This window comes from Sinohyriopsis cumingii, chromosome 15 (genome assembly GCF_028554795.1).
Source record: "Sinohyriopsis cumingii isolate HCF-2022 chromosome 15, ASM2855479v2, whole genome shotgun sequence".
Classification (NCBI taxonomy): domain Eukaryota; kingdom Metazoa; phylum Mollusca; class Bivalvia; order Unionida; family Unionidae; genus Sinohyriopsis; species Sinohyriopsis cumingii.
The window spans coordinates 45,818,513-45,832,274 of record NC_142975.1 but is presented as its reverse complement, the minus strand read 5'-3'; the positions used below and the strand labels follow the sequence as shown (position 1 = coordinate 45,832,274).

The 13,762-nt window shown below is 34.5% G+C and overlaps 1 protein-coding gene across 4 annotated transcripts in view; it reads left to right on the top strand.

The window, feature by feature from the left end:
- LOC149781729 (integrin-linked kinase-associated serine/threonine phosphatase 2C-like) overlaps positions 1–12,469 on the top strand; it is a 57,601-nt gene extending 45,132 nt beyond the window's left edge. For 2 of the 4 annotated variants that reach the window (XM_089935839.1, XM_089935838.1), the window contains exons 9-11: positions 122–241; positions 9,109–9,190; positions 11,630–12,469. In XM_089935839.1, coding sequence (XP_089791965.1) covers positions 122–241; positions 9,109–9,190; positions 11,630–11,773 — 346 coding nt within the window. In that variant the 3' untranslated portion in view covers positions 11,774–12,469. Of the gene's footprint in view, positions 1–121; positions 242–2,968; positions 3,172–9,108; positions 9,191–11,629 lie in introns of all 4 variants that reach the window. The other 2 variants (XR_016414776.1, XR_016414777.1) reach the window with 2 other exon arrangements.
- The last annotated feature ends 1,293 nt before the right edge of the window (positions 12,470–13,762 follow it).

Here is a 13,762-nt window from a genome sequence, read left to right as displayed (position 1 = left end):
TTGAAGTTGTGTTTTTCATCCTGAATGACATTAGTGTACTCCAGAAAAATAAAATCTATGTTGTCAGAGAGCAGGTCAAATTGTTAGAGGATCTAATATCAACATGTTTATTTTTGGCCAGAGATGGGCGTGTGATGGGAGTGTTAGAGGTCTCCAGGTCTATTGGTGATGGACAGTACAAGAAGCATGGAGTGACGTGTTTTCCAGATGTAAAGCGATGTCAGTTGACAGATGATGACAGGTTTGTAGGGTACACTGATGTAACAAAATGAACTTTTTTAAAACAGTAAACTCTGGTGCCTTATTGGGTTAATTTTGTGTTCTGAGAATGTTTTGATTATTACTTTAAAAGGGGGTGGGGTTATATCAGTTTTGCCAGTTGTGTTTCAGTGATTGCATATGCAAAGTTTTCAGTGGTATCAATCATTAATTCTTAAAGTCATGGAGCTTGGTGAGACCAGTCATTAGTAGTGGATAGGATGTCAGACCCACCAACCCTTACGACTTTGCTATAAGTCTTATGAAAATGGCCACTGAAATACAGACTTACGGAATAAAAGCAAAAACTAGGGAAAAATGATTGTTGCTGAAAAATCCGGATGATTAGTTCATCTGTTTTTTATTTGGATCTGGGTTTCAGATTAGAATTAGTGAAATTAATCAGGTAACCAGATCTACAGCGGTACCGCAGATGCTATAAACTGCATATATTTTTTCATGCAAAGAATTTGCATGGTCAGTCTTTTAATTTGAAGAAAGGGCATCCAGCAAGCAATGCATGTTGAAGACAAAAGGGAAAATAATCCGCTTAAAAAGTGTTAATAGTCAGCACAGAAGAATAAAAAGGAATATTCAGATTCTTGTAAATAAAAGCAGGAAGGGACACAATTATGTTTATTGGACATCACATGCCAATTTGAGTATGTCTCATGGCAGGAGATTCGATTGCTGTCAACATGTGAAATGGAAATAATTTTGAAGAATTATGTCCATTTGAGATATAGCAACAAATTGTTGAGCTGCACATGGTTTGGAACTGAAGTTTTTGCAACTGTACTATGATAAATATGGCCTATGTGTACTTTACAAACTTTTCAGTTGAACATAATGTTTACCATTGCTCCATATTTTGAATACCAAACTTTTAAATACATTTTCCAGCTTTTCAACAGCAGTTTATGATATTTTGTTATACCTTACTGAAAACTGGTCAAACTTAAGGAAAGAAATCAACTGCCTCACTGTTTTATATATCTTTATTTTTTGTAACTCTTGATACATGGCAGGTCTGGTATGTGACCACTTGAATTCTTGATTACTGTATATAACCACCAGTAACTCATGGATCCTAACCAATGATTTTGAAGCCATCTAAGATGTTGGTATCACATATGTAGCAGCAACAGCAGTGGCAGTAGTATTGATGTCGAAGGTTTTTGCTGGAGTTTTGTCATGCAGAGTTGTATGAAAGTTAGATACAGAGGGATACATCTCACAAACTCTGGTGACATACTTGGTTCCATTTTACATGTTCAGTTTATTTACTATTATAACCTGAAGCAGAAAGTTCAAAATCTGAAACTCGTCATAATGCATAGAATTCCTCAGGCATGGTTCTAATAACTTAGACATGGTTCAATACCTTTAATATACTGAATAAACCAATACAACAGAATTTGAATTGCAAGTTTCCAAAAAGGGGAAATGGCATGCTGTGCTGTTGGTGCAGTGTCATCTGGCATATGTGATGATATAATAGTTAACTTGTCTGTTTACAACACACCACACTTAATTAAATAATGTATGAATCTAGTTAAGTTATAATGGTGAATTTCTTTGAATAATAACAAGACATTCTTCAAGCAAATACATAGGTATTTTCATTTCAGTGCTGTATTAGCTTGTAAATGCCAAGTTTAATGTTTGTAAACAATAACACAGTGTGTAATAATCTCTATGAGATTATGGAAATAATTTGTGTAGTGTAATTCTTAATAGACTGATTCCATACATATTTTTAGACAGGAACCTCATTTTGAATTTATTTTGAAGTGAATGAGAATTGAGAAACAGCCTGGACCAGCAAAAATGGTTGTCAGTTGTCAATAAAGCTTATAGAAATGGTCATATGGTGCTGAATAACACTGAATCTGGTATCTACGAGTTATTATTTTAAGAACAGAAAATGATTACCCACATACTTATGGTATGATATGTCATTATCACTAAAATATCAACATCAGTGAAATTATATGGAAAAATGCTGGTCTCAAGCATGATGTATTGCTAAAGTGGAATCTAGCCATTTTCAAACATGACCATCCTTTCACTGAATATATAAAATGTTTTTTTTCATATATTTCTTGACATATGTCTAAACAGTCATAGTTGATGCTTGTTAGGAAAAACAATGGTAAATACTGGAACAAATAACAGTACAGTGGCATGAATGTTGGTTGACCGGTGAAAAAATTATGTAGCTTGGTAATATGGGCTGGTGACATATACATAATATAGCCTGATGACATGTATGTAATATAGCATGGTGACATGTATGTAATATAGTCTGGTGACATGTATGTAATATAGCATGATGACATGTATGTAATATAGCATGATGACATGTATATAATATAGTCTGGTGACATGTATGTAATATAGTCTGGTGACATATGTAATATAGTCTGGTGTATGTAGTATAGTCTGGTGACATACATCTAATATAGCCTGGTGACATGTATGTAATATAGTCTGGTGGCATGTATGTAATATAGTCTGGTGACATGTGGGTAATGTAGCATTGTGACAAGAACATAATACATGATTTAAATGGGTTCTCTACCAATGGAAAAAGATTTTATTTTTATGATGTATAATAAAATACAGACCAAGAAATGGGTAATTTTACCAGATATGCTTTTTGTTAGCACAACATTTGCATTCATTCTACTTTTCATTTGCTTTCCAGCATCTTCAACCTACAGTACATTCCACAATACACATCTTTCTTTCTTCAGAATCAGGATGTCAGCCTTAGTCTCTACCACAGAGACAAAATTCATCTAAGCAGAAAAGGAACCTCTCAACTACTGAGAAATATTAACATGTATTTTCAAGCACTTTAATGAAGAGTGCTATCTCTACTGTGGAGAAACTGGGCACATGACACAGGTATGCCATCATGGCAAACAGATCGAGTGTTTCAGGTGCCATAAATATGGACACAAAGACTTTGTACATCAATGTATACATATTAGGAAGCTGGCAAAGAGGAGAATGCCAACGCTTCATTTACTAAAAATCTAAATGTACCCAGTGGGACTCTTGACTCTAACTATTCAATGGACACTATTGTAGATGCAAATGTAAATGGATTTTCAGGGTTTGTATGTGACTTTGAAGATGCTAATATATATGAACATTTGAATATAGAAATAGGATGTAAGAATGATAAAAGTAGTATGGAGACAATCTCAGTGAGTACCCCATTGCATGATGACATACATATAATTGATATGAAACTAAATACAAAAGGTTTTAACATAGGTCACTTAAATGTACAAGGTATAGTGGGAAAGATAGACCAGATTAAGTTAATGTTGTCTTCCAAGGAAAATAATATACATGTTTTAGGACTCACTGAAACCAAATTAAATGCTAACCACAATGATGATCTATTTCACTGTCAAGGCTACAATAAACCATTATGTAGGGACAGAGAGACAGCCGGGGGGGGGGTCTTGACATTAGGGACGGTGTAAATGTAAAAAGGCGACTTGACTTGGAGTCACATGAAATTGAGAGTATCTGGGTGGAAATTTTTCAAAATAATGCAAAAGCTTTCCTAGCTGGTTTCATTTATAGGCCACCTTCCTCCAAAGCATTTTGGAATGATAACTTTTTGAAACAAATGGAAAATGTTCTAGCACAGGAGAAAGAAACATATATATACCTGGAGATATAAATAAGGACCTTCTCAATACTCAAATAAGGAACAACTGGATGGAATTTATTGAATCATTAGGCCTTGACCAGCTGGTAAATGAGCCTACAAGGGTAACAGAAAAATCGAGCACTCTTATTGATCACATTTATACCAACCTACCAGACAATGTGGCTTGTGTTAATATACCGAATGTTGGTCTTAGTGACCACTATCCTACTTTTTTGACAAGAAAGGTTAAATGCAAGAAAAATAAGAAAAATACACATAAAACAATCACTTACAGATCGTTCAAAAATTTTAATGAAGAACAATTTCTCAATGACCTATATAAAGTTCCATGGAATATGATCCAAAATTTGGATGCCAATGATGAAGCCACAAGGGTGTGGACTGACTTATTCATGGATGTAGTATCTAAGCATGCACCACTGAAAGTACATCGAGTAAAGACTGAAATTCAACGTAATTGGGTTACTACTAAAATCCTAGATGCTATGAAAACACGAGACAAATTCAAGGCTATGGAAAACCATGCACAATATAAAGTATGGAGAAATAAAATAACAAGTATGATTAAAAAAGCTAAAAAAACTTATTATCAATCATTCTTGAAAACAAAAAGAGCAACACAAACTCCATTTGGAAAGTCTTCAATGAACTCACTGGAGGAATGCACAAAAAACAGACAAATAAAATTCACTCACTTCTGGTAAATGACACCATAGTCACTGATGAAACTGACATTGCAAATGTTTTCAATGATTTTTTCATAAACATTACCACAAAGTTAAAAGAACCAGTGATAGAAAACAACTTTAATGAACTGAAAAAGTTCTGCAGCAGCAGAATCGCAAAGGAGGTATGTTTCTCTATCCCACCAGTGTCAAAAAACTTTATTAAAAAATGTCTCAGTGAACTTGATACCAAGAAAGCTACAGGACTTGATCAGATTGGTCCACAACTCATTAAATCTTCTGCCTTTGCTATTGTAGATAGCATAACATTCATAATTAATTTAAGTATTGCAACCTCATCTGTCCCCAAAATATGGAAAACTGCAAAAGTAACTCCTATTCACAAATCTGGTTCTAAGGATGATGCTGATAACTACCAACCAATCTCAATACAACCAAACTTGTCAAAATTGATTGAAAAACATGTCCATGACTCATTCATGTCATATTTAACCAAACACTTGCTGTTACACCCTAATCAATCAGGCTTTGGACAGAACCATTCCTGTGAGACTGTCTTGATCTCCCTAACTGATAAATGGCTTCAAGCACTTGACCAAGGTAGAATAATAGGAACTGTATTTGTAGATTTCAGGAAAGCTTTTGACATGGTGGATCATGAAATCCTTTTGAAGAAACTGAAAATCTACCAGTGTGATGAAAGAACGTTTAGATGGTTTACTTCGTACTTAAATGAGAGAACACAACATGTTTACATAAATAATGTTCTGTCTGAACCTGAAACAGTTAGATATGGAGTACCACAAGGCTCAATTCTAGGTCCATTACTATTCATTTTATTTATTAATGACCGACCACTTTTACTAAGAGACTCAATATCATCTACAGATCTCTATGCAGATGACACAACATTGTCAGACATCCAAAACACAAAGCATGAGCTCAAAATTTCTTTACAGAATGCACTAAACAAACTGGAAAACTGGTGCACATGTAATGGCATGGTGGTAAATACTGGTAAAACTAAAATATTACTTATCTCAACATGGCAAAGAAGGACAAATCTTGATAGTGATGAACTACGTCTGACATGGAAGGATACAAATCTGCAAATGGTCTGTCATGATAGACTACTTGGTGTTCTGGTAGATAATAACCTATCATGGACTGAACATATCAAATATATCAGTAAAAAAGGCAATTCAAGTTTATGGCTTCTCAGTAGGATAAGACATTTTCTCCCTGAAAGGCACAGAAAACTATTTTATAACAGTTACATGCAACCCTATTTGGACTACTGTAGTACAGTATGGGGTAATTCAAATGATAAAAACATAGCAAAGCTGGCACATCTTCAAAAAAGAGCATTTGGACTAATATCAATCCAGAAAGAAAGCAGGGAAAGTTTAGCTGGTAGGTTAAAAATATTACCTATTAAAGACCAAATCTGTTTGAGAAAAGCCAAATTAATGTACAGGATATCTCATAATAGTGCTCCTGAATATTTACAATCACTATTCCAGTATAGGCTACCTGGTAATACTCCCCACCTGCGATCCATGTCTACCAAACAGTATAAAATTCCCAAACCAAATAAGGAGTTATTTTAAAAAAGTTTCCAATACTCTGTAACTCTGCTTTGGAATAGTATTCCAGTTGAGATTAGAAATGCCAACTCTATTTCCTTCTTCCAAACCCAATATATCCAGTGGTGTCAGAGATGCAGCTTAAATAAATAAATTCCTTTGTATGAGGGCCTCTAGGTAGATTACTTTTTAGCTAATTGTGTTACCCTCTTTAAATAAGGTCATTATTATTATTATTATTATTATAGCATTTCAGCTATCACCTTGTCATTTTTAGCCAATATGGCTGTCTACATTAGTTTGAAATAAAAATGTACACTTCAAGACCTCTTCTTGCAAGTTTTGGTTTGGTTTTGTGTTTTATGGCACAGCAACACAAGCAGGTTATTTAGTGCCAAGGCAGTCAGAGTAAAGTGCCTTGCCAAAGATTGGTCTGATGATGGGATTCAAACTCACGCCCTTTAGGTCATGAGCCCAGCATGCTAACCACTGAGCCACTATAACTCCCTTGAGAGTCCTTTCAGATGCATTCAGATTTACTGTATGATTAAAAACATGTCAAAATATATCACAATCATGATCCAGCTGTTTAGCTGTCAGCTAGAGTAATTACCTCTGTGTTTGATCACAATCCTTTGTGAGTTTCCTGAAGAGAAACTTAGAAAACTCAGATACTCCCTTTTGGTACTTCTTGACAATTTCTTTTTGAAGCTGAATTTTATTTTCAGCCTGCAGAAAAGGTCATGGTTCTTAACGTCTGCTCAGAACTACAGGACATTTTCTGTTGAAATTGAATTCAGTTTTCAGCATATGGAAAGGACAGAGGTGTTTGTAACAGCACTAGCATGTAGCTTCAAAATGTCACTCAAAGCATGGATCAGAGTAGAGAAAGATTATACATAACAGTCAGTTTGATCTCCAGCCATCATTAGCCAAATATCAGCATGCAGCAGAGCCATCCATTAGGGATTTGTTTTAAATACAGTCAGAGTCAAATAATACTTTATCCATTGATTCATTAATTCTCCTTAGACTAGTATGATCAAGAAGTGCTATAAACACACACACACACACACACACACACACACTTATAGCTTCATGCTGGTCTTCTGTTAAGAATTTGGTTGGATAGGAAAATTACTTTTTTATGTGTCTTATAAATCTCATTTGTTTTGCAAGCACTAGGTCAAGTCACATACTCAAAGTTTAAAATGTTGCAACAACACCATACATAGGACATGGCATGGCTGCTATGATGGAGATGCCACTGCCTGTTATGTATAGAAAAAGCAAGTGCAAAATCATGACAAAGTCCTAACACTGATCTGTTGATGGACTGGTATCTGGAAATCAGTTCAAATGAAACTGGCCGTCAACTGAAACACTGTCCAAAATGGCATGGGTGTCATGGAATTTTGTGCAGATGTGGATGTAAAGGATGGCAAGGCAGAGACGATCTTGCCCACTTTAATGACTTTTCTAGATAATGTGCAGATACCCATTGGCATAGTGTCAGGTATTGCCACTGATGGGGCCAGTGATATTTACTGACTGCAACAAGAGAAAGCAAAAGTGATAAAAACCTGTTGTATGCCCTATCTGTTTCTGAGCAGGGAGGGATCTCCCAAAATCATAAACAGTACTGACAGCACTTTCAAGCATATATTTTTTCAATACTCTGCCATCTGGTACAGCAATGTGTGAGAACTGAAGCAACTGATGAATACCAGGTTTGAGCATTTTTTAAATCTACAAATGTTTGATGGCTCACAGTTTATTACAGGACGAAAGCCCTCCTCTATCTGTGGATGTCTTTCCTTTGCACTGAGACATGAAGTGGTAAGCAGTGTAAATGATGGAGACGCTAAAGCAAAGGGCATCCTGAAATTGTGAAGAATTACAAATTTATTTGCCACACACTGTTTCTTGAATGATGTGCTGCTTGTGCTGGCAAGATGCACTAAGTTGTTCCAGAATACACTACTGACATTCACCAAGTGTCAATCATACTGCAAGACTTTTTCAAGGGATCAAAATGGCAGTGACCCTTCACAGGTGTCAGCAGTTGTAAGAGCATTTGTGAGGAACCTGAAAACATAAGTCCACAGGTGATTTCCTGATGATGGCATGCAGATCTTCAAAGATCTATCCAGTGTAGTTGATCCCAGCAGCACAGGGCCCATAGCATACTTGTGATGTCTTGGAAAGACTTCTTGCTATGTGAGACCAAATTGATGCCCCTGCTGTGAGGGGGTCCTTCTCACATTTTAAGGCTGCAGTCATCATAGTGACAAGTCTTTGCAAGACATGAATCAGCAGTTAAATCAGCAGATACAGAGAGAGCTGTTTCCATTGTTTTGCACTCTTCTAGAGAATTTTGACCTCATTTCCACTGTCCTCCATGTCCTGTGAATTTGGGTTTTCCTCTGAAAATGCAGTTTACACACCACATAACAGTTCCCTCAAAAACATTATATTGACAACAAAATATTCATCCAACCTGAAAGCAGACACCCTGACTTTTACCCTGCTGAAGTTATCACATGTTGGTAAGGGAGGTAAAGTGTTGGTGACTGATAATAGCCAGATGTTCTTTAATGCAGTGAAGTAGGAGCTGATGCCTTGCATCAATGAAGACTTCTTAGGTTATCCCAGTCGATAATTCATTTGTAGCAATTCCATTATCAGCATTCATGATAAGCATAACCAGTCCAAGTGTTCAGCCTTTTATTAGTGGAAGACTTCTGACAGAAATTGAAAAAATTTGGCATAGCTTTTATTCCTCAAAAGTAACAAATTAGTAGTGTGCTAAAAATCACTTCTGTAAAAAATACTTTTTAGCAAGCAACACTATTTTAAATTTCAAAATTCTTACTTACAGGTTCATTGTGATAGCATGTGATGGTCTGTGGAAATGCTTCAGTAATGAGGAAAGTATCAAAGTTGTCAATGATATATTACAGGTAATATATTTTTTTATATAATTAATGCTGAGCAAATTGGATTTAACATGCTGTTGATGTCTGTATGATTGTTATCCTTTCCTTTGTCAGAGTTGCATGCAAAGCAGAAGAATGCCACCTGCATCGTATGTGTATTGGGTGAAAGTATGCAAGTTTGTTATTTTCTCCAGTCTTAAGTAAAGCAAAAATTATTATGAGAAAAATAATGATTTTTTTTTAAATGTCCAGTATATCTTACTCAACTGAAGAGAAAGATTTAATGATACATGCAAAAGGGAATTTTAAGTCATCTGCTTCACATTAGCATCTGTGAATTTTCGCATCCATGCAAGTTTATATATGGTTTAGAATCTGGAGAAACAAAATAACACATGCTCATTTTTTTAACCCGTGTATTTTATTCACTCTGATTGAAGGGGCCTAATGAAGAGGGGATTTTTTTAATTTGTCTCCTCCACATTTATCATCTGTGATTCACATTTATGGCAAAGTATGGTTTTCAGTCCGTGTAACTAGCCATAATTACATGATATACATTTGGCACATCCTAATTTCCTCAGAAATAACATCATATTGAAAAACTTGCTTCAAGTGGTCATTTTGGATTATTCAATGTGGCAGCAGGTCTGGTTCCACTGGGCTGTCTTTTCATGTGCCTTTTTCAAATGACATTGCTTGTAGCTCGTTGACTCCCCATTTTTGTCAATTTGATCAAAAGATCAGAATCAGAGTTGAAGTAATATTTTTAAAGAGCCTGACTAGTCAATTATCTTTTTTGAAGATCGTATACCTGACCAGGTTCATTAACAAGACCATATGTCAATTATTTCTGCACTTCTATAACTGCCCCACTGCAGACATTTTGCGATATGACTGAAAAATTGTTAAATCTACATTTAAAATCCGAATCACATGCACACATAGTTCTGCACTACGTTCAGCATGAGGCAAGTGGAGCAGAGATATGGAGGGAGGAGCAGTAATATCAAATTTTTTTCAAAGTTTTTGGATATTTTTTCTTCATGTAAACTTGTTTAGTTCTAAAAGTTTTGGGACTCAAATTTATACAGTAACAAGTATACAATTTTGTTTCTGTTTTCAAAACGCTAGACACACCCATCTTTCATAACAGTAGTTCATCAGATCTGTATAGAGATATACCTCATTCGTTTTCTTCACAGCTTGATATGTAAAAATAACAAAACAGTTACCAGAACATGGGATTAACTATTCATTTTTACCTCTGTATGCTTTATTTAATACATAGGTGCATAGTATTGGACCACGCTTCTGTTTTCAATCAAGACTTTAAAACAAGAGATACAAGGATATGATTTAATCTTTAAAGCAGGCACTATGATTAGGATTGTATGTAGATGTACTGGATTATCTCCTCCTTCTTTTAAATAATTGTGTCTTTGGGGGTTGGAGTGACTAAGCTGAATAGGACTGAATGATTGAGAAAACAATAGATGCTTTAAAGCTTGCAGTAAATTAGCACAATTTTGGATATAGCACTTTTTCATGTCAGTCCATAGTTTGGTATGTATGTTTACCTTTTATTAAAATTTTCTGAAATGGTCATCTCTTGTTTTTTCCAAAAGTGTGTGTTTTATGCCCAAAAGCCACAATGGTAAGGTATATGCAGTTACTTGTTACTTTTTTCAATATGCGAGTCAGGCACACACCATGGTTAGATATTTCATTAGGTAACTTTCAGATGATGTACTGGGGCATCATTGTTCTATGAAGACATTTCTAGTTTTTGTAAGATGTTGTAATAAAATCAAGAAAGTTAAAATATTGTTATACCTCCATTGCTGACATTGGTAGACATGTTGATCTGGTCATCTCAGTCCATCTGATAATCAGTCCAGGAATCTTGCTACCAGGATTGCACACAAAAAGTTCTTAGCACACACATATGAAACCTCTTAGGTATTTGTCTACACATAAATAATGGACCTATAGATTTTTGTGCACTTAGTCAGTTTTTGACATTTTATAAGTGCTTTGTCATTTTGGACTGATTTTTTTCTATCATGAAGACAAAACAGACTAAGCACTTGACATACACTGATTAAATATGGTAGGCATGTTTTTCTGTCCATATGTAGAGGTTCTAATTAAATAAATTATGCTATTTGATTGATCTTTTCAGAATTTTTGCATGTTTTCTGCTCTTGGATTTCCATTATTATTTTTTTGTGAAACCTTATTAATGCAAGTGTTCAGAGGTCACTGCTACATGGCTCATACTAATTTGGAAAAATCTTGAACTTAAGAGGTTTTTCTGAAAATCCCTTGAATTTTGAAAAAGTTAAATTTTGTTCATGTGAATATGGACCAGATGATTTTTTTTAACTTCTCACTTTCAGTACATTTTTTACCTGCATTGGTACATACATTTTACAAAAACAAATCTAGTTACTTTTTCAGGATGAATCTATACAAGGTACAGACACAAAGGATGAAAATGATGTACGTTTTGATGCTGCATGTTCCAGATTAGCAAATGAAGCGCTGCTAAGGCTTAGTGCAGATAATGTCACAGTGGTTATTGTTTCTATCAAGAAAAATTGAAGAATTTTCTAAAGCCAGCATTGCAGGAATTCCACATATTGCCATTTCATTGTTATGCTACAGTGTTATCTGTAACAAACAGGTCAACATGAAATAGCAATTAGTGTTTGCAGTAGATTTCTAAATGTTATGTGCACTGATTAGTACATCATTCATCAAAAGACAGATACTGCACTATTTAATCCATTAATTACATTGTGAAAGTACATCTGATTCATTGATCAAAAGTCTGATAATACACGGTGTAATCCATTAAATACATCTTTGATCAAAAGACTGATACTACACTGTGTAATCCATTAAATACATATTTCCTCAAAAGACTGGTAATACACTTTGTAATCCATTAAATACATCATTTATCAAAAGACTGATACTACACTGTGTAATCCATTAAATACATCTTTCCTCAAAAGTCTGATACTACACTGTGTAATCCATTAAATACATATTTCCTCAAAAGACTGACACTACACTGTATCATCCATTAAATACATATTTCCTCAAAAGACTGATAATACACTGTGTAATCCATTAAATACATCTTTCCTCAAAAGTCTGATACTACAGTGTAATCCATTAAATACATATTTCCTCAAAAGACTGATACTACACTGTGTAATCCATTAAATACATCTTTCCTCAAAAGTCTGATACTACACTGTGTAATCCATTAAATACATCTTTCCTCAAAAGTCTGATAATACACTGTTATCCATTAAATACATCTTTCCTCAAAAGACTGATACTACACTGTGTAATCCATTAAATACATCTTTCCTCAAAAGTCTGATACTACAGTGTAATCCATTAAATACATATTTCCTCAAAAGACTGATACTACACTGTGTAATCCATTAAATACATCTTTCCTCAAAAGACTGATACTACACTGTGTAATCCATTAAATACATCTTTCCTCAAAAGTCTGATAATACACTGTTATCCATTAAATACATCTTTCCTCAAAAGACTGATACTACACTGTAATCCATTAAATATATCTTTCCTCAAAAGTCTGATACTACACTGTGTAATCTATTAAATACATCTTTCCTCAAAAGACTGATAGTACACTGTGTAATCCATTAAATACATCTTTCCTCAAAAGTCTGATACTACACTCTGTAATCCATTAAATACATCTTTCCTCAAAAGACTGATAGTACACTGTGTAATCCATTAAATACATCTTTCCTCAAAAGTCTGATACTACACTCTGTAATCCATTAAATACATCTTTCCTCAAAAGACTGATACTACACTGTGTAATCCATTAAATACATCCTTCCTCAAAAGACTGATACTACACTGTGTAATCCATTAAATACATCTTTCCTCAAAAGTCTGATACTACACTGTGTAATCCATTAAATACATCTTTCCTCAAAAGACTGATAATACACTGTGTAATCCATTAAATACATCTTTCCTCAAAAGTCTGATACTACACTGTGTAATCCATTAAATACATATTTCCTCAAAAGACTGATACTACACTGTGTAATCCATTAAATACATCTTTCCTCAAAAGTCTGATACTACACTGTGCAATCCATTAAATACATATTTCCTCAAAAGACTGATAGAACACTGTGTAATCCATTAAATACATCTTTCCTCAAAAGTCTGATACTACACTGTGCAATCCATTAAATACATATTTCCTCAAAAGACTGATAATACACTGTGTAATCCATTAAATACATCTTCCCTCAAAAGTCTGATACTACACTGTGTAATCCATTAAATACATCTTTCCTCAAAAGACTGATACTACACTGTGTACTCCATTAAATACATCTTTCCTCAAAAGTCTGATACTACATTGTGTAATCCATTAAAAACATCTTTCCTCAAAAGACTGATAGTACACTGTGTAATCCATTAAATACATCTTTCCTCAAAAGTCTGATACTACACTGTGTAATCCATTAAATACATATTTCCTCAAAAGACTGATAGTACACTGTGTAATCCATTAAATAC